The sequence below is a fragment of the Salvia miltiorrhiza genome, chromosome 3, assembly GCF_028751815.1.
Source record: "Salvia miltiorrhiza cultivar Shanhuang (shh) chromosome 3, IMPLAD_Smil_shh, whole genome shotgun sequence".
Lineage (NCBI taxonomy): Eukaryota > Viridiplantae > Streptophyta > Magnoliopsida > Lamiales > Lamiaceae > Salvia > Salvia miltiorrhiza.
Window position 1 is genome coordinate 45,455,484 of NC_080389.1, and position 26,569 is coordinate 45,482,052.

Here is a 26,569-nt window from a genome sequence, read left to right on the forward strand (position 1 = left end):
GGCGAGTGCGATTTCTCTGGCAAGAGCCATTTTTCTGGCGAATGTGTTTTCTCTGGCAATAGCCATTTCTCTAGCATGAGCCATCCCTCTGGCGAGTGCGATTTCTCTGGCAAGAGCCATTTCTCTGGCGAAGGCCATTTCTCTGGCGAGAGTCGTTTCTTTGGCGAAGGCCATTTTTCTGGCATGAGCCATTTCTCTAGCAAAGCAAAAAAATTTCAGTTTGGGAGAGGCGCACTTTCGCTGATGGACACGATGGGTCTTTACCTCAGGTTCATGAAACAGGCTTGTGCCTTGTATAAGTAAGTTCTTCTCCCCATTTAGACTTAGTTGTTGAAACTTAAGTCTAAATTCAGGACGTTCGGGGTGGGACGGGCTTGCGTCTTTTAAATGAAGTTTTCTTCCCCCCATTTAGACTTAGTTGTTTAAACTTGAGTCTAAATTCAAGAAGTTCGGAGTGAGATGGGCGTGAGCCTTTGACATAAAAAATTTTATCCCCCCCATTTAGACTTAGTTGATAAACTTAAGGCTAAATTCAGGGTGTTCGGGGCGAGATGGGGCTTGCGCCTTGTATGTGAAAAAAAAATTTCCCCCCATTTAGGCTTAGTTGATAAACTTAAGGCAAAATGCAATATATGCGGGGTTAATTGGGCTTGCGCCTTGTACACGAAAATTTTTCTCCCCATTTAGACTGTAGTTATTTGAACTTAAGGCTAAATTCAGGACATTCGGGGTGAGACGGGCTTGCGTCTTTTGCATGAAAATTTTTTCCCCCGGGTGTGGAGGGGTGGGGGTGTAAATTTGCCCCTAGGCGGGAGATTTCTCCGCTCTTTTGGTGATCTCTCCGGCGGAGGCCGTTCCCCGGGCAAGAGCCATTCCTCTGGCGAATGTGATTTCTCTGGCGAATGCCAATTCTCTGGCGAGGGCCATTTCTCTGGCGAAGGCCATTTCTCTGGCGGAGACTAATTCTCTGGCGAGGTGTGGAGGGGGAGGGGGCTGCGCTCCTTAGAGCTGCCTACATACCCAATTAAGGGATCAAGCCCGAATGTAGTTCTGACCTGCATGCAAAGGTCAGTAAACGTGTAGTAGTTTGAGTTGGTCTCGGAAGACTTTATGAAATAGATTAGAAGCGTAAAGATCAAGCGTGATACTGTTTGAGATGGATGGCGTTCCAGCTGTTGTTGATGTCACGTCCGTCTGTCGATCGCAACTTGTATGCTCCACGTCCAACCACTTTGGTGATCAGATATGGTCCTTCCCAATTCGGGGCTAATTTTCCCGCACCTATTTCCTTGGTGTTCTGGAACACTTTTCGTAACACCCAATCGTCCGGCTTGAATGTGCGGGTGCGGATGTGTTTGTCGTAATGTCTGGCGATGCTTTGTTGGTAGGAAGTTAGTCGGATATTTGCTTTATTTCGTTTCTCATCGAGGAGGTCTAACTCGTGGCACATGGCCTCTTGATTCCCGTCGTCTGTCGTGAGCTCATGTCTGGCGGTGGGTACTTCGCTTTCTGTTGGGATTACTGTCTCCATCCCATAGGCAAGGGAGAACGGTGTTTCCCCTGTCGATGTTCTTGTAGCTATTCGGTAGGACCATAGTACACCGGGCAATTCATCTGCCCACCTTCCCTTGGCCTTCTCTAGTCGTTTCTTCAATGTGTTCATGATGGTTTTGTTGGAAGATTCCGCTTGCCCGTTGGCTTGGGGGTACCTTGGCGTTGAGAAGCTTAGCTTGATGTTCCAAAACCTGCAAAAATCTTGAAAGTCTGCGCTTATAAATTAGGACCCGTTGTCCGTGGCGATCTCCTTGGGCACCCCATACCGGCAGATCACGTTCTTCCATATGAACCCCTTGACTTCTTTGTCGCGAACTTGGTGGAAAGACTCTGCTTCTATCCATTTGCTAAAATAATCGGTCACTGCCAACATGTATACCTTCTGTCCAGGCGCAATGGGCAGTTTGCCTACAATGTCCATCCCCCATTTCATGAATGGCCATGGCGAAGTGATAGCGGTCAGGGGTTCCGGGGGCAGATGTGATATTTGGGCGAATCGTTGGCACTTATCGCATTTTTTGGCGTAATCAGTTGCATCTGCTTTCATTGTGGGCCAGTAGTAACCGTTGGTTAAGGCGCGGTGTGCGAGGCTTCTGCCTCCCGAGTGGTTGCCACATTCACCTTCGTGTAATTCGGACAAGACGTATCTTGCTTCTGCAGGGTTAATGCACTTCAAATGAGGGCCAGTAAATGAACGTTTGTACAGTTTACCTCGAATGATGCAGAACCGTGCTGCTTGAGCTTTGAGCCGACGTGCTTCGTTCCGATCATCCGGGAGTATATCTCTATCGAGATATTCCATTATGGGGGTAATCCATGTTCGTTCGACCGATACTTCGGTTACCTGCTCTTCAGCCTCACCTTTTTGGATTGCTGGATATTGAAGACAAGTGATAGTTATGGTTTTAGGTTGTGCAGTCTGAATTACTGACCCTAGGTTGGCCAAAGCATCAGCGTGGCCATTTTCCCCCCTCGGCACTTGATTGATGGTGAATTCCTCAAAGGACGATTGGAGTTCTTTCGTCTTGCCCAGGTAAGCCGTCATTTTCGTATCTTTGGCTTGAAATGTACCCTGCATCTGGTTAACTACAAGTTGAGAATCACTAAATACGTTAATGCGTTTTACCCCAATTTCTTTAGCTAGTCCGAGTCCAGCTATCATGGCTTCATATTCAGCCTCATTGTTGGTTGCTTTGAAATCACATCGGATTGACCGCTCAATGTTGTCTCCTCGTGGTGATGAGAGGACGACTCCAAGTCCGCTCCCTCGTACGTTGCTAGATCCATCAACATATAGTTTCCAAGTTCCAGTTTGGTCTGGTTCTTCCGTCAAACAGCATAACTCTTTGTCGACCTGTATAGTAAGGTTAGGTGCAAAGTCAACAACAAAATCGGCTAATACCTGAGATTTAAGTGCGGTCCGTGGTTTGTATGTGATGTCGTATTCACTCAACTCCACTGCCCACTTTGTCAATCGACCGGATAGTTCCGGCTTATGGAGTATGGCCTTTAAGGGATACGTGGTGGCGACTACGATCGGATGGCATTGGAAGTACGGACGTAACTTTCTTGCTGCATGGACCAGCGCGAGGGCTAGCTTCTCTAGCTGGCTGTATCGAGTCTCTGCATCAAGTAGTGACTTGCTCACGTAGTAGATTGGTGACTGATTTCCCTCTTCCTCTCTGACCAACACGGCGCTGACGGCTGCAGCAGAGACGACCAGATACATCAACAAAGTCTCGTGATTCTTTGGTTTTGCGAGTAATGGCGGGCTAGTCAAGTATTGCTTGAGCTGCTTTAGGGCTTCCTCACATTCCTCAGTCCACTCGAACGTTCTTGACTTCCTCAAAGTGTTGAAGAAGAGGTGGCATTTTTCGGATGATCTTGAAATAAAGCGGCTTAAAGCGGCTACTCTCCCCGCTAGTTTTTGGACGTCTTTCACGCAGGTGGGGGAAGGGATTCTCTGGATCGATTCGATTTGAGCCGGGTTTGCCTCTATTCCCCGCTGGGTAACCATATAACCTAGGAACTTTCCTGCATTGACACCAAAAGAACATTTAGTAGGGTTTAGCTTCATATTGTATTTTCTAAGAATCTCAAATGTCTCCCTCAAATGATCAATGTGGTCCCTCGCGCGGATGGACTTGACCAGCATGTCATCGATGTAGACTTCCATGGTTTGGCCCAGCAAGCTCGCAAACATCCGATTGACCAGGCGTTGATATGTTGCTCCTGCATTCTTCAATCCGAATGGCATGTACTTGTAGCAAAATAACGCTACGCTGGTCATGAAGGCCGTCTTCTCTTCATCATCAGGGTGCATCCGGATTTGGTGGTATCCCGAGTATGCATCCATGAAACTCATCAATTCATGTCCTGCTGTCGCGTCCACTAGCATGTCGATGTGTGGAAGTGGGAACGAGTCTTTCGGGTATGCCTTATTGAGGTCCGTGAAGTCGATGCAGACCCGCCATTTGTCGTTCTTTTTCTTGACCACCACCACATTTGCGAGCCATTCGGGATAGTGGACCTCTCGAATGAGTCCATTCTTGAGGAGCTTCGTGACTTCATCATTCACTACTTGGTTCCTCTCTGGTGCAAACTTTCTACGTTTCTGTGTCCTCGGTGGGTAGCCCGGGGTGACCTGTAACCTGTGAACAATAATACTAGGGTCAATCCCAGTCATGTCCTCGTGGGACCAAGCGAAACAATCATAGTAATCAGATAGGAAATTGATAAGCTTCTCTCTGAGCTCTGGTTCGAGTTGTGCTCCAATCCAAACTTTGTGGTCTGAAAAGCTCGCATTAATTTGAATTTCATCTATCTCCACCGTCTCCTCCTCGATCAGGCTGCATGGTCTCTTCGTTTGTGTAGCTCGATTACAGTGCTCCGTCTGGCACCTCATAGATTTCGACTTTCTCTCGGGCACCTCGGTGACTCCGCTGCACTGGCCTTTGTCGATTTCGCTGCTCTGGCAGCTTCGACTCCTCTGTTCTGGTAGCTCGTCGACTTCGTTGCTCTGGTATTTGTCAATTTCGCTGCTCTGGCCTTTGTCGATTTCGCTGCTCTGGCGGCTTCGACTCCTCTGTTCTGGCAACTCGTCGACTTTACTGCTCTGGCCTTTGTCGATTTCGCTGCTCTGGCAGCTTCGACTCCTCTGCTTTGCAGATTTCGATTTCTCTGTTCTGCAAACTTCGACTTCTCTGCTCTGCAGATTTCGATTTCTCTGCAGCGCCGTGTGTTGACTCATGTCTTGAGTGCACTGCGGGGTATGATTTGGGTGTTCCTGTTCTCCCATGTGCTTTGAATGGGACGGAGCTTCTTGCTGTAATTGCTATAAAGACGGGCTTTTCGCTTTCATAGTGGTTTGGTAGCACGCCCTGGAGTCCTTCTGCTCTCCCTTGATCTCCTTAACTCCCCACTTGGTTGGGAATCGTATGACTTGATGATAGGTGGATGGTACTACTTCCATTCCGTGGATCCATGGACGGCCCAGGATGACGTTGTATGCTGATGGGGCGTCTACCACGAGAAACCTAGTGGAAAGATTGACTCCCTCTGCGTAGACGGGAAGATCGATCTCCCCTACAGTAGTCGTACTCTCACCACTGAAGCCAACGAGTACGGCCGCTTTCTTGATTAGTTTGGACTCGTCCAAACCCATCTCCCTGTACGCACTGCAAAACAAGATATTGGCAGAACTACCATTGTCTATTAGCACACGCTTTGTAAAACAGTTAGCAATATAAATGGAAATAACTAAAGCGTCATGATGGGGGTGTAGAAGCTTGTCTGATTCGGATGTTGCAAAGCTGATTGTTAGGGTTGGATCCGTTGGTCCAGCTTTGCCGAAAGGCGGAGCCACTGTTTTGCTTGATCTAGCCTGTCTGGCGTGTCTCTTGGCGGCTGAGTGGGTGATTCCGCTGACTTCGGAGCCTCCGGATATCACATTCACAGTTCTTTCATGATGTGGCGGGTCTGGTGGGCTGTCGTCTCTGTGTTTCTCTTGTCTATCCCTTCCTTGTTGTAGGGTTAGCTTGCCCTTTTTGGTTAGGTAATCGGTGAGGTGGCCTTGATTTAGCAGGTGGGCCACTTCCAATCTGAGTGTAATGACCCGCATTTTTATTTAATATGGTATCGCGATAATTAATATCACATCTTTTAGTAAATGAAACCCAGTTGCCAGTTATATATGAATCCAGTTTATGGTCCTGATTTTTTTTTTTTTTTTGATCTAGTACAAAGGCGAGGTTTATTTTACTTTTAGAATATTTCGAGGAGGAAGGAAGAATCACAGCTCTATTCGACCACGTTATACGAGAATTAGTTAAATCTATTAACGAGGATTAATAGTAGAATTCCCGATTATCGCTCAGAAGATTAATTCATGCATACCAGATTCATGCATAGTTAAATTACGCTTTCTCATTATTTGAGAATTTTCCTCGAGGCAATGTCTTATTTTACATTCTCGTGATTAAGGTCAAGCGCGAGAGTAAGAACTATTCAAGAAGTCACAGTACTTAGCAAAACTTTGCGATCAGGTGGGCAATTTCTTACGCGTAAATAAAAAGCTATGCATGTTTTATGCTTTATAATGCAAATTGGATCTTCAAGTATGGTATGCTTTATTATGCTTTACGCTAAATGATTTACGCTTGATTACGCTTATTTACGCTTGAATGCTTTACGCTGATAAGTTTATGCTTATGATTGATGCTTGCGTCTGTTGGGGGAGGCCTCCCTCAACAGTACGATGCCGTGTCCGCTGAGGAGGGCCTTCCTCACGGCGCGATGCCCGTGTCCGCTGAGGGAGGCCTCCCTAGCGGCGCGATGCCAGTATTCCAGTGTTACAGCGTCTATTGGGGGAGGCCTCCCTCAATAGTACGATGCCGTGACCGCTGAGGGAGGCCCCCTTCACGGCGCGATGCCCGTGTTCGTTGGGGAAGGCCTTCTCCACGACACGATGCGTGTTGATGATTGTTAATGATGAAGAATGCGCTCATGCTGTTTATGAATATGGAAATGTTTAATGAGCAAAGGATTTGAAAGAAACTTATGCCTCTTATGCGAAGTTGTGTTTTGTTGTTGATATTATGTTATATGCTTGGCACTGCCCACTGAGTACTCTTGTACTCAGCCCTTCGTATGTTTATGTTTGTGCAGGTTGAGTTGTGATGGGCGATGAAGTGTTGCTGAGTGGAGTTTTTGTTGAACTTAAAGAAGGCTCAGAAAGGATACATGTCTTCATACATGTATCTCAGTTATGCATTCCGCTGTAAACACTGATTATTTCAGTTACACCTTCCGTTGCAAACTCTGATAATGTTTTAGCCAAGCCCCTAACGATGCCTTTTTCCTTTTTAAGGAATATAACGCGTATACAAGTTCTTTGAGTACCCTTTTTATGCGAACTATGCCTTTTTCCTTTTTAAGGAATATTTCACGCATATTCAAGCTCTTTGAGTATTCTTTTATGCGCCCCTTTCTAAACCCGCTTCTTAATTTCCCTTCCCCAGTCATGGTTTTCCCGGATTAATTATCCTTAATTAAGGCCGGTCGTGACAGAGTGGTATCAGAGCAGTTCGTTTGCTCTGAGCCTAAGAGTTTATTTAAGCCAAACTTAGAATGGATCACTAAAATGTCTATAATTCAATCGACAAAGCTCAGCACTTCATCGCATCACACTCAACGAAGCAGAATGGTATGCTCTTCCAAGCTTGAGTTAATGTTTACAAAAAGTGAGAACTATCGTAATAACAAAGTGAGTAACTGTCAATAGCTTTGTTATGTTGTTATTGAATGAAATGATTTACGCAAGCGCGATTAAGTATGCCTATGGAATGAATCCATATGAACATAGAGCTATTAAGATATGAGATCACCACTACGACAGAACATAGAAAAAAATTAGATTGTATCTTTTGGTGGCTATAGTGAAGGAAGCAAGATAAGTGATACGTATAGAAAAATTTTCTTAAGCTGATGATATTATAGCCACTATAAATCTCCATGACTTATGCTTAAGTATCCAGTTTAGATGATGTGATATTATATGCTTAAGGATTGTTATGACTCATAGATTTGAGATGCTAAGGACCCTTAAAGCTTACTACATCAATGATCAATGATGTCATTGGAGTCATGACTTGCTTACAAGTTATATTAAGTTGACATTTACAAGAATTCTTTTGAGGTTTGTATTAGATTATGCTAGGGTGTACTAATTGGCACATCTTTGCTATCAGAATGCCGCCTAAGAGAGGACGCCCTGCGAGAAACAATAACAATCGCAGAAACCGTAACGCTGTACCCGAAGAACCACAAGATGCTCGAAGACATAATCCATCCCCTCCGCCCCCAACTAGGAGAGTCGAAGAACTCTTTTTAAGGCAAAACCCACCTACGTTTGACGGAACGAGTGAACCGGCTGAAGCTGAGATTTGGTTGCGTGCAATGGAACGCATTTTCAACTTTCTACGTTGTACTGATGAGGAGCGTCTATCTTGCGTCTCATTCCAGCTAACAGGATCAGCTGATTTCTGGTGGGAAGCACGACGAAAAATTCTGACACCTGAACAATGGGCAAGTTATACTTGGGAAGATTTTAAGACAGGATTATATGATAAATATATTCCGAAAAGCTATAGGAAGAAGAAAGAAGCTGAGTTCTACGAGTTGAAGCAAGGAAATAAATCTGTGGTTGAATACGACAAGGAATTCTGCAACCTGTCTAGGTTTGCTCCGCAACAAGTGGACACAGATGAGAAGATGGCAGAGAAATTTTGTGCCGGTCTACGGTACGAAATTAAGATGGCTCTAGCAAGCCACGGAGGACTCTCATACACGGAGTCTCTGAACAGGGCACTTGACGTTGAAGCTGCAATGCCGTCGGACAAGTCAGCCCCATTGTTGATCTCAACGCCAAATGATCCACCAGTAGCCTCACATACTCTCAAAGGGAAGCGCAAGTGGGACAACAACGAAGACAATATCAATCAGACTAGTAAGAAAGTGTGGCAAGAAAAGGAACGGGCCGAACAGTTTATTCAACCAAGGTACGAGGCACAGACTAACCTCGAGCCAACTGGAGGTAACCAAGGTCAGAAAGGAATTTCACCTTGCCCAAATTGCGGTAAGATGCATAGGGGTATCTGTCGGGCTGGAACTAACGGTTGTTACAATTGTGGCCAAAAAGGTCACTACTCCACGCAATGCCCCAATAGACAACGAGGTTCAGCAGTTGGGAACACCCGCACCCCCTTGCCAGCAATACGTGGACACTTGCGAAATCAGCCTCAATCACATCAGTGAAAATCTTATGGAGACACCGCAGACAAGAAAAGCTACGTGGGAGCTTGAAAACAAGATGAAGGAAAAATACCCCGAACTGTTTTAGCAGAGATATGCAAATTTCGGGACGAAATTTTTGTTAAGAGGGGTAGTATGTAATGACCCGCATTTTTATTTAATATGGTATCGCGATAATTAATATCACATCTTTTAGTAAATGAAACCCAGTTGCCAGTTATATATGAATCCAGTTTATGGTCCTGATTTTTTTTTTTTTTTTTTGATCTAGTACAAAGGCGAGGTTTATTTTACTTTTAGAATATTTCGAGGAGGAAGGAAGAATCACAGCTCTATTCGACCACGTTATACGAGAATTAGTTAAATCTATTAACGAGGATTAATAGTAGAATTCCCGATTATCACTCAGAAGATTAATTCATGCATACCAGATTCATGCATAGTTAAATTACGCTTTCTCATTATTTGAGAATTTTCCTCGAGGCAATGTCTTATTTTACATTCTCGTGATTAAGGTCAAGCGCGAGAGTAAGAACTATTCAAGAAGTCACAGTACTTAGCAAAACTTTGCGATCAGGTGGGCAATTTCTTACGCGTAAATAAAAAGCTATGCATGTTTTATGCTTTATAATGCAAATTGGATCTTCAAGTATGGTATGCTTTATTATGCTTTACGCTAAATGATTTACGCTTGATTACGCTTATTTACGCTTGAATGCTTTACGCTGATAAGTTTATGCTTATGATTGATGCTTGCGTCTGTTGGGGGAGGCCTCCCTCAACAGTACGATGCCGTGTCCGCTGAGGAGGGCCTTCCTCACGGCGCGATGCCCGTGTCCGCTGAGGGAGGCCTCCCTAGCGGCGCGATGCCAGTATTCCAGTGTTACAGCGTCTATTGGGGGAGGCCTCCCTCAATAGTACGATGCCGTGACCGCTGAGGGAGGCCCCCTTCACGGCGCGATGCCCGTGTTCGTTGGGGAAGGCCTTCTCCACGACACGATGCGTGTTGATGATTGTTAATGATGAAGAATGCGCTCATGCTGTTTATGAATATGGAAATGTTTAATGAGCAAAGGATTTGAAAGAAACTTATGCCTCTTATGCGAAGTTGTGTTTTGTTGTTGATATTATGTTATATGCTTGGCACTGCCCACTGAGTACTCTTGTACTCAGCCCTTCGTATGTTTATGTTTGTGCAAGTTGAGTTGTGATGGGCGATGAAGTGTTGCTGAGTGGAGTTTTTGTTGAACTTAAAGAAGGCTCAGAAAGGATACATGTCTTCATACATGTATCTCAGTTATGCATTCCGCTGTAAACACTGATTATTTCAGTTACACCTTCCGTTGCAAACTCTGATAATGTTTTAGCCAAGCCCCTAACGATGCCTTTTTCCTTTTTAAGGAATATAACGCGTATACAAGTTCTTTGAGTACCCTTTTTATGCGAACTATGCCTTTTTCCTTTTTAAGGAATATTTCACGCATATTCAAGCTCTTTGAGTATTCTTTTATGCGCCCCTTTCTAAACCCGCTTCTTAATTTCCCTTCCCCAGTCATGGTTTTCCCGGATTAATTATCCTTAATTAAGGCCGGTCGTGACACTGAGGGCAATGCAATCCTCTGTTCGATGCCCATGGTCTGCATGGAACTCACACCACTTGGACCTGTCCCTCTGGTCGGCTGGGGCCCTCATCCTTTCTGGCCATTTGACTTTGTTGCCTAGATTCTTGAGAGCTAAGACCGCCTCGGCTGGCGAGATAGACAAGTTGTACTCTGGTATCTTGGCCCTTTCACGTGGTCGCGTCTCGTAAGGTTGGTCATACTGTCTCCTTCTGTACTCTTATCGTGGAGATGGGTAAGGCTCAGACCGCCTATCATTTGTCCTCCTATCCACCCTGGAGTCTCTTCTAGTGTTTCTGCTTGGTGAAGATCGGTGGTGGCTGTATTGATCTTCCTCCCATTTGATTTGCGCCCATGCCTTGGCAAGGACGTCCTCCATTGTTCTACAAGGGTATTTGGTAAGGTCTTTGTAGAGGTCTGAGTCGGGTAGGAGACCCTTTCGGAAGGCGGTGACCGCTGTTTGGGTGTTGCAATTGGTGATGGACACCTTCTCTTTGTTGAACCGGCTGATGTAGTCCCGGAGAGACTCGCCACGCTGTTGCACCACAGCATAAAGATCATCCGATATCTTTTCAAGTTTCCTGCTACTAGCGTATTGCTGCACAAATATATATGTTAGTTGTGCAAAACTTGAAATAGAATAATTTGGAAGGTTAGTGTACCACTGGAGGGCCGGTCCTGTCAGACTAGAACCGAACCCCTTACACATGCAGGCCTGCCTCAATTCACGAGGAATCGCAGCAGTGAACATCATTTGCTTGTACTGAGCGATATGGTCGGTCGGATCCGTCGTGCCGTCGAACATTTGCATGCTCGGGAAGCTAAACTTGATGGGCATCTCCACCAGGGCAATCTCATCCACAAATGGGGAGTCGGCATAGCAGTTCTCCGAGCTCTTGTGGATAGGTGTCGGGACACTAGCAATTCGCTGGATCATTGCCTCTATTTCGGCCAATCTTATGGCCAGGGCCGGGTCCATGTTCGGATGGGTACTGGTCGTGCCTTGTTTGCTTGAGTTGATATGGAATGGTTGATCAGACGCATTGTTATCTTGACCAGCTGTAATCGTTTGCCTTAAGATTCCGTCCGGCTGACGCGTCAGGGTGTTGCGCACGTGATCTCCTTCCAGTTGCCCTGGTGGTACTATTTACACCTGGGTAGTGTCGGTCTGACCTGTCGGAAGAGATCGACCCACCTCTCCTGACATTGAGTTGATCTGGGTTGGGGTTCCCATTACGGTTGTCCCGGCTGTCCCGGTCACCTCGGTCGCCCCGGATGTTCCAGTTGTCTTAGGTACCCCAGGTGTCTGATCTAGGACTTGTGTGTCACCTGCAGTCACCAGAGTAACACCCGTGTTAGGATGAATTACCCCAAATTCAGTGTTTCTTACCGAAGATGATGGATCGTCTGGGATGATCACAGTTCCGTGAGAGGTGAGAGGGATGTCCTCGATGTCCACCATGGAATTGACGGGGACTCGGAACTGGTCCGGATAGTGTGTTGGAATTGGCGGAGGAGTTTGGATCTGGGTGAGAGTGTTCAGTCGGGCTAGCAACTCTAGGTTTTGCTTCTCCAACATCAGCCTACTCTCCTTTTCCTGGGCCATCTGGTCTATCAAAGCATTGAGCTTCGCATTCATCTCCACCTGGGCTAGTAGTTCTGATTGGGTTAACCCCAATTGGTCTGATGCGTTCTTCGGGTCGTGAGCGTCGTTCGGAGCACTCATGGTATAGCTTTTGATTGCTAGGGCCCCACGGTGGGTGCCAAATTGTGGGGGATGAATCCAACAATCACGGAAGTGACGTCAGTCACGTCAGGATCGGCGGGCACTAGCAACCTGAGACCACAAGTAACGTTAGAGCCCTCCGAAGAGCACCGGCGGGGGTGTCGATGGAAGGGCCTCCGACGCTCAAGTCAGTAAATAATAGTAATAAAAATTGTATTGAAAGTAATTGAAAGTAAATAAAATAGTGAATCGGATCGATTTGGTCGATGGAGTTGAAGGCGATTTGAGCAATGAGCGAGGGCCGTTGGGTTGCCCCAGTTGATCTGATCACCGGAAAACCTAAGGCTGGGAGCGATGAGGCAGAATAGTGCTAGAGAATGTGTTGGAATGCGAATGCTCGTAAGTATCAGTATGAATGTTAATGACGGCGTCCCCCCCATTGTGTTAATGAAGTAGTATATATATAGGTTATGAAGCCGTGGAGGGGTGACTAGGGTTAGGGTTTATTGGGATATTCCTTGAAACCCTAACGGTTCCGACTTCTTCGGAATCCACCTGCTGTAACCTTCGTTTGACCTAGTCACCCATGTTGACTGGGTCTTCGTAAGCTTATAGTCCAGTTTGTATACTTTTGTGTCGAGATGTTTACTATGGCGCTGCTGCCGGAGCAGAGGGGTCGCATCTCTGCCCGAGCAGAGAAATCGTGCCGCTGTCAGAGCGGAGGGATCGCGCCTCTGCCAGAGCAGAGGGATCGTGCCGCTGCCAGAGCGGAGGGGTCGCGCCTCTGCCAGAGCAGAGGGATCATGCCGCTACCAGAGTGGAGGGGTCGCGCCTCTGCCAGAGCAGAGGGATCATGCAGTTGCCAGAGCAGAGGGATCGCTCCTCTGCCAGAGCATAGAAATCATGCCGCTGCCAGAGCAGAGGGATCGATGATTCCTCTGGCGATGATTTAGCTGACTCCTCTGGCGAGGACTTCGCTGATTCCTCTGGCGAGGATTTCGCTGATTCCTCTGGCGAGGACTTCGCTGACTCCTCTGGCGAGGACTTCGCTGATTCCTCTGGCAAGGATTTCGCTGACCTCTGGTCAGTCGGATTTTATCCACTACATCGGTCACTTTTCTGCCTCGGCAAAGGCAAGGGAGTCTCCATCCATCCTTGGTTCGTTCTAATCGTAGTTCGACGAGCATGGCGGTGGTGGGATGGGCTGACCGAATTTGGTGGTCGTGGTTCAACATATTTGAAGCCCAGATCTGCCCAGACCCTCTCGAAGCTTTGAAACTTCGTCTGCTCTTTCTATTGGAGTTTGTGGCGACGTGGGGTGGGGTTGCGGTAGGGCTGGGGTCGCGTGGCCGATTTGTCGAGATCGGCGGGGCTGGGGTTGCGTGGCCGAAAATTAATTGGGGCTGGGTTGCTCTATGTGTGATTGTGTGAGAGGGCGGCCGGCGGTGATGGTGGCGGTGGCAGGCGGCGGCGCCAAGTGGGTGAGGGGAAACTAGGGTTTGGGAATCGGGGTGTTGGGGAAGATGATGATGTGGATTTTTCTTTTCTTTTCTTTTTTTAAATTTTTTTACCACATGTCAATAATATTCCTATGTGTCAATTTTTGGCTGTCACCGTGTCATTTCCGATGCCGGTGTAAGAAAAAACAGGTCACGGGACAAAAACGAGACAAAAATGAAAGGTTATGTATTTAGAGGCGGATTTTTTAAAATTGGAGCCAAAACCAATTCCGTGTAAACATTATGGATTTACAGGCAATTATCCCTGAATTATATTATATTATGGAGTAGTATATATATATATATATAGTTAAATATTTTTAAATTCTAACCGTACATTCTGATGCAGGTAGAAGCGTGGAATATATTTGATACTGATAATATACGAACTCCGTTGATAACCATCGTATACCGGAATACGTACAATAAGAGTTAATCCGTTGATTCACTCATGAATACCGGAATAACACCGTGAGAAGGGAACAATCCCACCCTCTACATTTTAACTCTCAATTCGACTCCCCTAAAACATAAATAAAACTCCTATTTATAATATAACCCTAAACATCTAAAAGGAAACAAACTAACTTGACCAACAAGACAAATCAATAATTAAATATATAATATATGATATGATTCTATCTTCATCATTCTCTCCATCCTTGAAACGATTCGTCCTCGAATCGGAAACGTCCTTGATGATGTTCGGCATAGGGTCGATCATATTGACCGTGTAGGAAGTCAAAGATCTCTCGATTCTGTGCACGTAATTCCTTGAATTGTTGAGACAGAAGGTCGTCGTCACGATGGAGATAATCTTGAACATTCTGAACGGTTGATTGACGGGGAGACATCGCGTAGGAGCGTAGCAAGGCTCTGGATACCAACTGATGCAGGTAGAAGCGTGGAATATATTTGATACTGATAATATACGAACTTCGTTGATAACCATCGTATACCGGAATACGTACAATAAGAGTTAATCCGTTGATTCACTCATGAATACCGGAAGAACACCGTGAGAAGGGAACAATCCCACCCTCTACATTTTAACTCTCAATTCGACTCCCCTAAAACATAAATAAAACTCCTATTTATAATAAAACCCTAAACATCTAAAAGGAAACAAACTAACTTGACCAACAAGACAAATCAATAATTAAATATATAATATATGATATGATTCTATCTTCATCACATTCTCATTTTGGTTGATTATAATTAATTGTTTGTCAAGTAGGACCTTAATTCGATTGTAATTATCTAAAGGGTTAATGGCCAGAAAATACACGAACTATCACCGAATTTGTATTTTGCACATGACCTTAAAAAATAACTCCACCTTTTGATTTAATTGCAATTTGCACATGCGTTGGCCTTAAATTCTAGATGACGTGTCTCCCAGAATTTGCAGACGTGGATGCACCGGCGATCAAGTAAAACGACGTCGTTTTGTCAAGCTTAAAAAAAAAACCATCAAATCTGCAAACCCTTAGATCAGCAAATCTACGCAGCCTTCCTCAACAGCGTCGATTTCAGCCGGCCGCCCCTCGACCGCCTCGCCACCGCGATTACTTGGAGCGGAGCTTCAAAGCCCCGAAGTTTGTCGAATCCGTGGGTCAACCGTCGGATTCAACTGCGGATCATCGTTGCGGCCGCTGCTCATATGGCACAGTGTTTTCGTCACGGCCACTGCTCTTAGGGCGCCAGAAGTCGGCGTACTCGTTGAGCCATGGATCGGCGCTGCTGTAGATGTAGACGACAAGGGGGAGTTTCTGTGGCGGAGCTCGTTGGCGCGGCGCGAATATGTGGACGGAGACGCCGGTGTCGGGGTCGATGATGACGTCTTTGGAACGGATGGCGGCCTCTGGGGTCGTCAGAGGGAGAGGTGTTTTAGTGGTGGATGAAGCCTCTCGATGGTGCTAGTAAATAGGCGGAGACGAAGAAAAGTCTTTGATTGGAGACGAAAAACTGTGATTTCTTTGGTTGCTGAGGCCATTGAAGAACTGTGATTTGATTAGAACGAGGGGTTTTGGGTGGGGTTGAGAGGGGCGGGGGGTTCTGGTTCTTCAATTTTTTTTTTTTTTTTGAGGAAATTCTTCAAAATATCAAAAGAGAAGACAATTTAATTTTTGGGTGTTTTGCCCACGTGACCTGCCAGCATGTAAAAAAAGCCACGAGTAATGTCATGTAATGTTAAATATTATCCACATATTCGCCGGTCAAACTTAAGAGTAATCGGAACTTTCGTCGTGTGCAAATTGCAATTAAATTAAAAAGTGATGTACTGTGGATGTATTTTTTAAGGTCATGTGCAATATGCAAATCTGGTGATAGTTCGTGTATTTTCCGGCTATTCACTCTTATCTAAATGGTTAGGTTGATATGTATTTCAAAATTTTCGAATATTTTAGTTTTTGGATTTTTTTTTCACATGTTAAATTTTTTTCACATTTCCTATTTTTTATGTTCGAATAGTATCTAATATTTCACCCATCCACAAAAAGTATGACACTTTTATCCTCACAAACACCCCTTTATTATATATATATATATATATATATATATATATATATATATAGGGTGTAGTTCTAGAGAGAACTACATTATTTGTGAGAACGGGTGAACCATCAAATCTAATGCATTCACTGTAAAAATTAATGCATTCGCTGTTAAAATTAATGCACTCAAAAAAATAAAAAAAATTGCTCCCTTCAGGATTCGAACCCAGGATCTGCATTCATCCAACAAGATGATGCATCTACTGTAGATCTTGATGATCGAATGGCTGAAAATGGTTCTCCGTTCTTTTTTTATTTATGGTTCTTTCCTGAATCTCTCCCTATATATATATATATATATATATATATATATATATATATATATATATATATATATCCTTAATTCAATCTCATATTTTGGTGGGACCTTTTCTCCACTATATAAAAATTACAATCAATTTTATTAAAATTTGTGCCCGCTAAAAACGTCATATATTTTTTTGTGGATAGAAAGAATAGTTTTATAATATTTTATATCTTGGCCGCCTCTAGAAGTTAGATACGTTGATAATTCATTTTTTTGTGGATAGAAAGAATAGTTTTATAATATTTTATATCTTGGCCGCCTCTAGAAGTTAGATACGTTGATAATTCAATGCTTTGGTCATTCAATAGTTGAATCTAATTTAAGCCTATTTGCAATTTCTTCTCTAGAAAAAAAAAATGAAAATCGTACTTAAATTTTTTTTTTTTTGAAGGAACGCTCGTACTTAATTATCTCAATAAATAGACTCCTTTTCCTAAGCAAAATTAAGACACAGATTGAAAAGAAAATAGAAGAAAAATGCTATCAGTACAGTTAACTACAATTGTTTCAGCATCAAGATTGCTATCTCCTCCCAATTATGCCTTGTATTCAATCAAGGGTTCCAGCACTGCACGGAAACGAACTGTGAAGCGGCCGAATGCAATTGGTGGGTGTTTTTGTAATCCACCTCGTCCAACTAAGACACATTTGGCGTCTGCCTCAGCTTTAGGTGAAAATGAAAGTGATGGGGAGAAAAGTGAAGTGATGCCTAAACACGTCGCTATTATTTTGGACGGAAATGGAAGGTGGGCTAAAAATAGAAAGCTGCCTGTCCAAGATGGCCACAGAGCCGGTTCGCAGAACCTCACATGCTTCATTTCCAGCTGCTGTGAGCTCGGAATCAAGACTCTATCATTCTTCATTTTCTCCAAGGAGAACTGGAAACGATCACAAGTCAGTATTCATCGTCTCCTTTATATACTTTTAATGTTCATGTTGAGCTTATTTTCAAAATCAAATACTCCCTCCGTCTCAATATTGTTGGTCACATTTTTTTTATAGTTTGTCTCACTATTGTTGGCCACTTTTTAAAAATAACAAAGTTTATTTTACTCCAATTACTCACTAATTAAGTCAACAATTGTTGGTCGCTCTCTAAAAATGCCAAAATTATTCACTAATTTTGGTGGGCCACACTCAATTAAAACATAACACTCAATTTTTTAATCCCCGTGTCGAAAAGAATGTGACCAACAATAGCGGGACAGATGAATTACTTTGTTTCCTCTAGATTTTCTCGTCCGTATGGAAATAAACAATTATGCCATGTTATTTATCAATTAGTCATTTTAATTTATTTTTTACGTATATATTTATTTAGATGGTGTTTTAAAGGTTACAGGTAGAATTAGGATTTAACGAATGGACAGATAAAATTACATTTATATGTTTAGAAGCAGGTTTAAACGAAAGAATTCACGTTATATGTATTTAAAAAGGTGAGTGAAGGAAAAAGGAAATTACTCATTAAATGCCTCGGATGATCACGTGGCAGAAGCTTGGCTCGGCTTCTGACTATAATGTTTATTTATTGGTTGCAAACAGACAGCATATGAAATCTTACATCCAAATTATAAATACATATATAGTGTGCCTTACGCTACATTTTTAACCTATTGTAGATTGAAGTCAACTTCCTGATGACAGCTATTGAAAATCACATACGATCAGATATCATGAAACTCATAACAAGGTAATTGCATCTGGCGTGTGTGTATATACAAGAGTGTACATTTGTCATTTTTGGACACTATCCTACCACTAACTCTTTAAATCTTACTCGTATATTATAATAAAGTGAATTACATTTTCAACTCCCAATATACTCATTTAACATTTTATTAAACCTTGTACCACCAAAAGTGATGCACACTCGTATGAGACGGAGGGAGTATTACATAAGGTTTGAGTACTAAAGGATTTCTTTCCTATATATATATATATATATGGAGAAGATCAAATGAGAATGAATCTATAACGTTATATTTTCAAATCCTATGACTAATATTTATTTAAATGATATGGAGAAGATCAAATGAGAATGAATCTATAACGTTATATTTTCAAATCCTATGACTAATATTTATTTAAATGGGGCGAATATTTCTCTATATTCGAATCCTGGAATAAGCAAAAAAATTATCAATTAATGGAATTCTGTTATATGCAGTCATTATAAGCAGCTTATGCAACATTATATACCGACTTATGCATTATTCATATTTTTTTACAAAAGATAGCATTTTTAGTATATATATATATATATATATATATATATGGAAGAGCTACAGTAAAAACAACTTTTCAAATAAAAACTACAAACCAGCAAAAATGTATGAATTTTATATAGAACACGTATGAATTCACTGTATAAAGGTATGAATTACGAAAAATATTTTTTTTGCTACCTATGAGATTCGAACTCAGGATCATAAATTCATCCAATAAGGTGATGAATCAACTGTAGATTTTGATGATCTAAGGACTGAAAATAGTTCATATTTTATACAATAAAATGTGTTTATATTAGAGTAAAAATTTAAAGTGCCCACTTCCTTATCTTTTTTTGTAAAAATGTCCTCTCTTATTATACAAAGCATTCTATGCCATATTCTTTAAGTACCATTTGATTTGATAGGTTTGCTTGGTTTTTTGTGAAAGTCTTACACATTTGACCGATTTGACAGCTATCAATCATAAAAGTCAACGATTTGACAGCTATCAGTCAAGAGTACATATGACCGGTGGGTGGCTAGATCATTTGTCCGGCCGGTGATATCATATGTCCGGCCGGGCGGACACATGTTTTCACTGGCCGGACACATGATTTTATCGGTCGGACATATGTCTGACCGATAAAATCATGTGTCCGGCCGTTAAAATCATGTGTCTGGCCGGTGAAAACATGTGTCCGGCCGGGCAGACACATAATTTCACCGGCCGGACACATGATCCGACTGATAAAATCATGTGTCCGGCCGGCCAGACACATGTTCTAGCCACCCACCGATCATATGTACTCTTGATTGATAGTTGTCAAATCGTTGACTTTTATGACCGATGGCTGTCAAATCGGTCAAATGTGTAAGACTTTCACAAAAAACCAAGCAAACTCATCAATATCAAAGGGTAAATTAGGCACTTCACATATTTAGGGCATAGAATGTTTTCTATGATAAGAGAGGGCATTTTTCAAAAAACACATAAGGGATGGGGCATTTTTGCCCATTAACACTTTATATTATAGCCCTCCCCTATATATATATATATATATATATATATATATATATATGTTGATTTGTAACCCTGTTGCATGAATTCATGGTCCTAAGTTCGAATCCCAAAAGTAGCAAAAATTTATTTTTCACAATTCGTAACCCTGTTTGATGAATTCATATGTGTTATACATAAAATTCGTACATTGAAAAACGTTTTTATTTTTATTTTAAGAAATGCTTTCACGGTAGCCCTCCCCTATATATATATATATATATGGGTGGGCTAAAATAAAAACACATTTTAGAATATAAAATAAGAATCATTTTCAGCCCTTAAATCATTAAGATCTACGGTTGATTCATCATCTTGTTGGATGAATTTATGGTCCCGAGTTCGAATCCCATAGGCACCAAAAGATTAATTTTTCGTAATTCATACATTTACACAACAAATTCATACGCATTCTATATAGAATTCATACATTTTTGCTAGTTCGTATTTTATATGTTAAAAAGTGTTTATATAACTTTAAAATTAGGGGGTCTCATTGGAGCGGCCCCCTATATATATATATGAGACGTACAACTTTAAAAATATATGTGTATAATCTATACATGTAATAAAATATATATACCATTTGACAAATAAAATTAAATATATATTATATATTATGTTGTTAGATGAAAAAGAGGAGTAGTTCGTATTCATGGTCCTTTAAAAGTGTGCATCACTTTTGGTGACAAGAGTTTTAAAATATATTAGGTGAGGTCGTTGTGAGTGGAGAAAGGAATTCACTTTATAGGAATGTTATGTAATGGGGTGATTCTATTAATAACCCTCATTTTACTCTTTATAGCCTTCTGTCTAAAATAATAATTAAAAATTTATTATTTTAATTTACAAATATTTCATATATGGCCTCTAAATTAAATTAAATATATAATAAATTAACAATTTCATCTATGTAAACCTAAAAGAATAAACACTGCAAAGAACTGTAAGAACTATATAGCCCCCAACTCAAAAATCTGAGAATCACATAATAAAAATTAGCGATTTAGAGTTTCATCTTTTGATTTATTTGTTATGAGCAAGTAGTTATCATAAATAAAACATACGAATTACAAACAAAAATTTGAACACGTAAGGAAATATTCAAGTATCAAAATGTCTTCGAATAATTAATTAGGCACTTCTGTTTTCTCCATAAAAACAAAGATCGATGAGGTAAGCTTCACTGTCCACATATACTTCACAATTTCACGATCCAAATTCACACACAAACCCTAATCAACCGCTCAATCATCACTTTTCTAGGCTTAGGAGCGAATTGCAGACACACACACACACATCACTATGTGTCTTCATATGCTTGATTTTTGTGCTTTGGAATCCGCTAGATGCATTTCTCCTTTAGATTAGTTCTTTTGTTGTGATTATCAGAGTTTTGAGCTGGGGGCTATACAGTTCTTTATATGGTTTATATTTACTTAAACGGAAGTATTAATTTATTATAAATTTAATTTAATTAAGAGGTTATGAAGTATAGGATAAAATAATAAATTTTTAATTATTTTTAATTCTTATTTTAAATGGGAGGCTATACAGAGTAAAATGGGGGCTACGAATAGAATTACCCTATGTGATGGAATAGTGTTTAAAAATGAAAAATACATTCTTGTAAGTTATATTAAAATGATAAAAATGCACATTCTTGTGGGATGAAGGAAATATAAGATAACAATCGTTTTTTATCTTTCTTTTTTCAAAATTGCGACACTTTTAATATTACTTTTTACATTATATATTTATCTGAATTGCATGAACGGTCCATCTATTGAAAAAGGTTCTTTTAGCGTCTATTTCAACTTTGTCCTTTATGTAGAATAGCATACATACTACTAAAATTGACCTTTTTTTAAAATAATGCCATACATCCAAATTAAACTAATATTTTTTCTTCTTCTTTTGAATAGACATAATATACAGTTTTCCGCAATTGGGAACATATCTAGACTGCCAAAATCTCTTCAAGACGCAATATTTTGTGCTGAAGAGATTAGCCGGGGTAATAAAGGAATGAACGTGGTAGCAGCGGTGAGCTACAGCGGTCGCGACGATGTCATAGAGGCAACCAAAAAGATTGCGACCAGAGTAGAACTTGGGATTCTACGAGCCACCGACGTCGACAAAACTATATTCGAACAAGAACTGATGACCAACAACCTAGAATTCCCAAACCCGGATTTACTTATAAGGACGAGCGGCGAACTCAGAATTAGCAACTTTCTTTTATGGCAGTTGGCCAATACAGAATTCTACTTTGCAGATAAATTCTTTCCAGATTTTGATGAAGATGATCTTCGCAAAGCGCTTACTTATTACCGATCCAAGCAAAGGCACTACGCTGAGCGGAGGAATTAATTCCAACTTGTTTAATGTTTTATCTTTTTCGGCATCCACTATGGTGCTACTCCATAGAGATGCCACATCGGTAACTACCTCTATTTTTTACTATCTTATATTTTCCCCACTATGACATTATCTCATAACTACTACGCCTAACCATGCGATGCATGGTAAGTACCGCAAATTAAACAATATTTTCAAAAATAAATATAATAAATCAAATCAAAATATTAGTAAATACATTTTTTAAATCACACTAGTTATTCAATTAAGTACATAAAGTTGAAAACATATAAAATTTCTACTTTATATTTTTAATAATTAGAATACCAATTAAAGTTTTTTAATTGATGATGGTATAAACATATTATTCATCAAAATAAAAACAAATACAAGTCACAAAGTTATGTCCGACATGAATAATCTTTAATGTACAAAATTATTTATTTGCATATAATTTAGGGTTAAAGTACAGATCCACCCCTGAAGTGGACACCCCTAGAGCGTTCCGCTCCCCATACTCGACGTTGGCTCAAATAACTCTCCATAGCCCATAAAAATACTACATTTAAACCCACCCGATAAACGGCCCCGTTCACGCCATTAACTTCTTCTTTTTTTGAGCGGGACCTGCGGCCTTCGGCGAGGGGGACACGCGGTCGATCAGAGATCCGACGGAGGGGTGGCCGAACGCGAAGAGCTTGTCGGCGGGAGACTGCACGAGGACCGCAACTTCGGCGCCGCAGAGGACGGCTAGCTCACTGGCTTTGCGGAAAAGGCCAGCAAACTCTCTCTCTCTCTCTCTCTCACACACACACACACACATCCACGTCTCCGCCATTTTTCATCAAATTAAGTATCTCTCTTTCTCACTCTATTGATGGTCTCTCTCCGACAAGCCCCTCTATCTCTGATTTTCTTCGTCACCGTTGTGGACATCATCTCTTTCCATGATCCAACAAATTACCAGTTCAAGGAGTTCCAAATCTATAACAATTATGAGATACAAATCAAGATCTAAGAATATCTAGAACAAAATGGTACGAACTCATACCATCTGTTCCAAGATCTGTCGTGTCAAACGGAGGAATGGATGGGGCCAACACGCCCATAAGCCCAGTCCATGTTGTCCGTACCAAGATATGTCAAGACAAGGACTGGTACGATTGGTTCTAATGGTTCCATTCATGCCAGTTGCCCTGAGATCTGACTAGTATTAGCGAGGAATGATTGGAATAAAAACACAATTTCGTTTCAAACCGCTTAGAGTGCGCAATCATAGAAGAATTTGTCCATCTATGCCAAGTCCTCAGGATTGAGGTGAGGATGTTCATATCCACCGTCCACGTACGACACCTCCCTCTATTGCAAGAAAGTGAACTAAATGATGAAAAACGAAGATTTAATTTAGGAATTTTGTTCTATTTTGTGTTAGTTGTAAGATTTCACGTTGATTTGCTAATATGATTTGTAATTGTATTATTTGGAAACTGAAGAAAAATTAATAAAATATTTATTCAAACTTTGTTCATAAATTATACTTGGATTTATAAGAACAAACTGCAAGTACATATTAATTTTTTATTGCACCATTTTTGTGGAACGAATGGTACGAAATTGCATGTTCGAACCATTCGTTCCAATGTCTTTCACGCCAAATGTTTGATACGATTGTTTCGAATATATTATTTTGAACCATTCATCCCAAGGTCTTTCGCTCTAGTGTTGGCACGAGTAGGCCATTTCGCACTTTGTACCATTCGTTCCAACAGTTGGCGTTATGAACCTTGACATGAATGTAACGAAATAAAATATTGGTATCATTCATATCAAACACTTGATGATAAAGACATTGGGACGAATGATGTGAAATAGCATATTCTTACCATTCGTCCCAATCTAAATTGCGTCAAGTGTTTGACGTGAATGGTGCGAAATAGCATATTCGTACCATTCATCCCAATCTCAAGTGCTAAAATGTCGGGACAAATGGTGCAAAATGACCTACTCGTGCCAGCACAAGGGCGGAAGATATTAGCATAAATGGTGTGAATATATGTCATTTCGTACGATTCGTCTCAATATTTGACACGACAGCAACTGGGACGAATGATTCGAATATGATATTTCACACTACTCTTTCCAACAATTGGCAAGAACTTAATTTGGGATGAATGTTGCAAAATGAAATAGTCTTACCATTAGTCCTATGTGTTATCGCGACTGGTGGACGTCGTTTTCCACCAAATAATTCCTGCAGAATTATCAAAACTAATTAGTATAATGACAAGCAGGGTCGATCCCACAGAGAGCAGGTAAAATCATTCAATTCCCTAAAATCTATAAAATTGGTGATGCCACCAAGCCTTAACTTGAGAAAATATTAATTAACTAAGAAAGCAAATTAAATCAAATAAAATAACTCTTGAAATAAATCAATAAAAAGGTAATTCGGCTCAAATAAATCCACACTAATTCAAAGCTCTGATCATCGACGCAATAATTAATTAATCCCTATTAACCAACTAGTTATAGGATACCGTGATACGCACTGACATACCCCAATTCTTACTTACTGTGTCGATAAACAGCTGGAGACGCCAGACCTGCTTATTTCCCTTATTAAAATATAACCTAGCTGGAGACGTCAGACCTAGATTTAATATTCTAATAGTATTAAGATGAAGGAACCTAATTTAGACCAATTATCCTAGATACGCTAGTAATAATTAATCCATCAATTTATTCCTACTACGAACATGGTAGTTTTATCACTAATCAGCCCTATTCCAACAATTACAGATTGGAGGTGCTAATTGACTGTAATCCAATTAAACCTAAGTTGATCAGGCTTAAATTAAATCAGAACTATCTTTAAACACAAGGAACAAATCAAAATCAACAGGAATCAATTATAAAACCAATTAGGTCTCACAAATTATTAAATTAGAGTTTTATTATTCTCGCCGAATTAAAAATTTAGCTACTCATAATTAAACTAAAAACAATTAAACAAATAAAATCAAACATAGAATTAACACACTAATTAAACGAATAATTGCAATTAAAGAACTAACTACAATTATGCGAAGCAATTAAATTGAAAGTAAAATAAATAAAACCACAGATCAAAACAAGTCTTCTGCCAAGTTTCGTCTACAGCCGCCACTAACCACCTTGATCAAAAAGCTAAACAATTAATTAAACCTAACTAAGCAACAAGAAAAACGTGAAGTGCTTAAAAATAATTTGAATCAAAAAGTGTCTAAATCTAGACTATGATGATTAATCGTGATCTAATGCCTAATGAAATCAAAAAGGTAGTCTCTTAACCAAAGTCAACCTATATATATCTAATAAGTGGCGGGCTGTCGATCGGTTCGGGTTCGGTTACCCATACCCGAATTTTCGGTTACCCGAACCCGAAATTGCTATATTTCACTAACCGTTTCCGAACCGTTTTAAGTGTTCGGTTACCCAATAACCGCTTCGGTTACCCGATTCGGTTATTTGGGTATCCGAAATACCCATTTAAAAAATTAAAATTCAAATAATTTGCTAGATAAATGATTTGAACCTTAGTCTCTAGAAAATACACAAAGAAACTTATCCACTAGACTAAAGCTTATTCTTAAACTTTAAACATATCATAATTTTATTTTAGCTAAGACTCGATTTTTAAATAAAAAATAAATTAATTAATGAATTAATAATTAAAATATATATAATATACTCCCTCCGTCCCACTTCAATTGGCACACTTGCCTTTTTTGTTTGTCCCACTTCAATTGGCACTTTCCAAAAATAGCATGTGGTCCCTACCTTCTCTACACACATTAAACAAATGGTCCTCACCTACTTTACACACTCAACCCTTTATTCTTAATCTCCGTGCCCCAAGTAAAAGTGCCAATTGAAGTGGGACGGAGGGAGTATATATTAAATAATTTTCGGTTATTTCGGTTAACCCGTTTCGGTTATTGGGTTAACCGATACCCAAAATTTTTCTAAAAATGATACCCGAAATCGAACCGATACCCAAAAAATTCGGTTATTAGATACTCAAACCCGGAAATTTCGGTTCTTATCCAAAATCCGATAACCAATTAGACAGCCCTAGTGGCGGCTATGCTAAGGGAAAATTAGGGAATTAAAATCCCTTAAATCATAGCTAATGGGCTTCGGCCCTTTACAAAAATAAAGCATAGGAAATAATTAAAATCAAGAGTTTTGGACTTAATTAAATTCTAGATAATTAATTCCAAGCCCAATCTCCAAACTTCTTCTTCATAGTCCACCATCTTCATCAAAATCCATGCAAAACTCGATTTCTTCGACTTCTTCCATCCACAAGATCCATCTCC

General features: G+C 40.9%; 3 protein-coding genes across 3 annotated transcripts; 1 reads left to right on the forward strand and 2 right to left on the reverse strand.

The window, feature by feature from the left end:
- Positions 1 to 1,777: 1,777 nt before the first annotated feature.
- LOC131018872 (uncharacterized) lies at positions 1,778 to 4,852 on the reverse strand. The gene has a single exon (XM_057947568.1). It carries the CDS (start codon positions 4,850 to 4,852, stop codon positions 1,778 to 1,780), a length of 3,075 nt encoding a protein of 1,024 aa, XP_057803551.1.
- A 36-nt stretch (positions 4,853 to 4,888) lies between these two features.
- On the reverse strand, positions 4,889 to 5,674 carry LOC131018873 (uncharacterized). The gene has a single exon (XM_057947569.1). It carries the CDS (start codon positions 5,672 to 5,674, stop codon positions 4,889 to 4,891), a length of 786 nt encoding a protein of 261 aa, XP_057803552.1.
- An 11,352-nt stretch (positions 5,675 to 17,026) lies between these two features.
- On the forward strand, positions 17,027 to 22,345 carry LOC131016039 (uncharacterized). Its single transcript, XM_057944582.1, has 3 exons — positions 17,027 to 17,471; positions 18,200 to 18,270; positions 21,773 to 22,345. Exons 1-3 carry the CDS (start codon positions 17,055 to 17,057, stop codon positions 22,218 to 22,220), a joined length of 936 nt encoding a protein of 311 aa, XP_057800565.1. The 5' UTR covers positions 17,027 to 17,054; the 3' UTR covers positions 22,221 to 22,345.
- Positions 22,346 to 26,569: the final 4,224 nt, after the last annotated feature.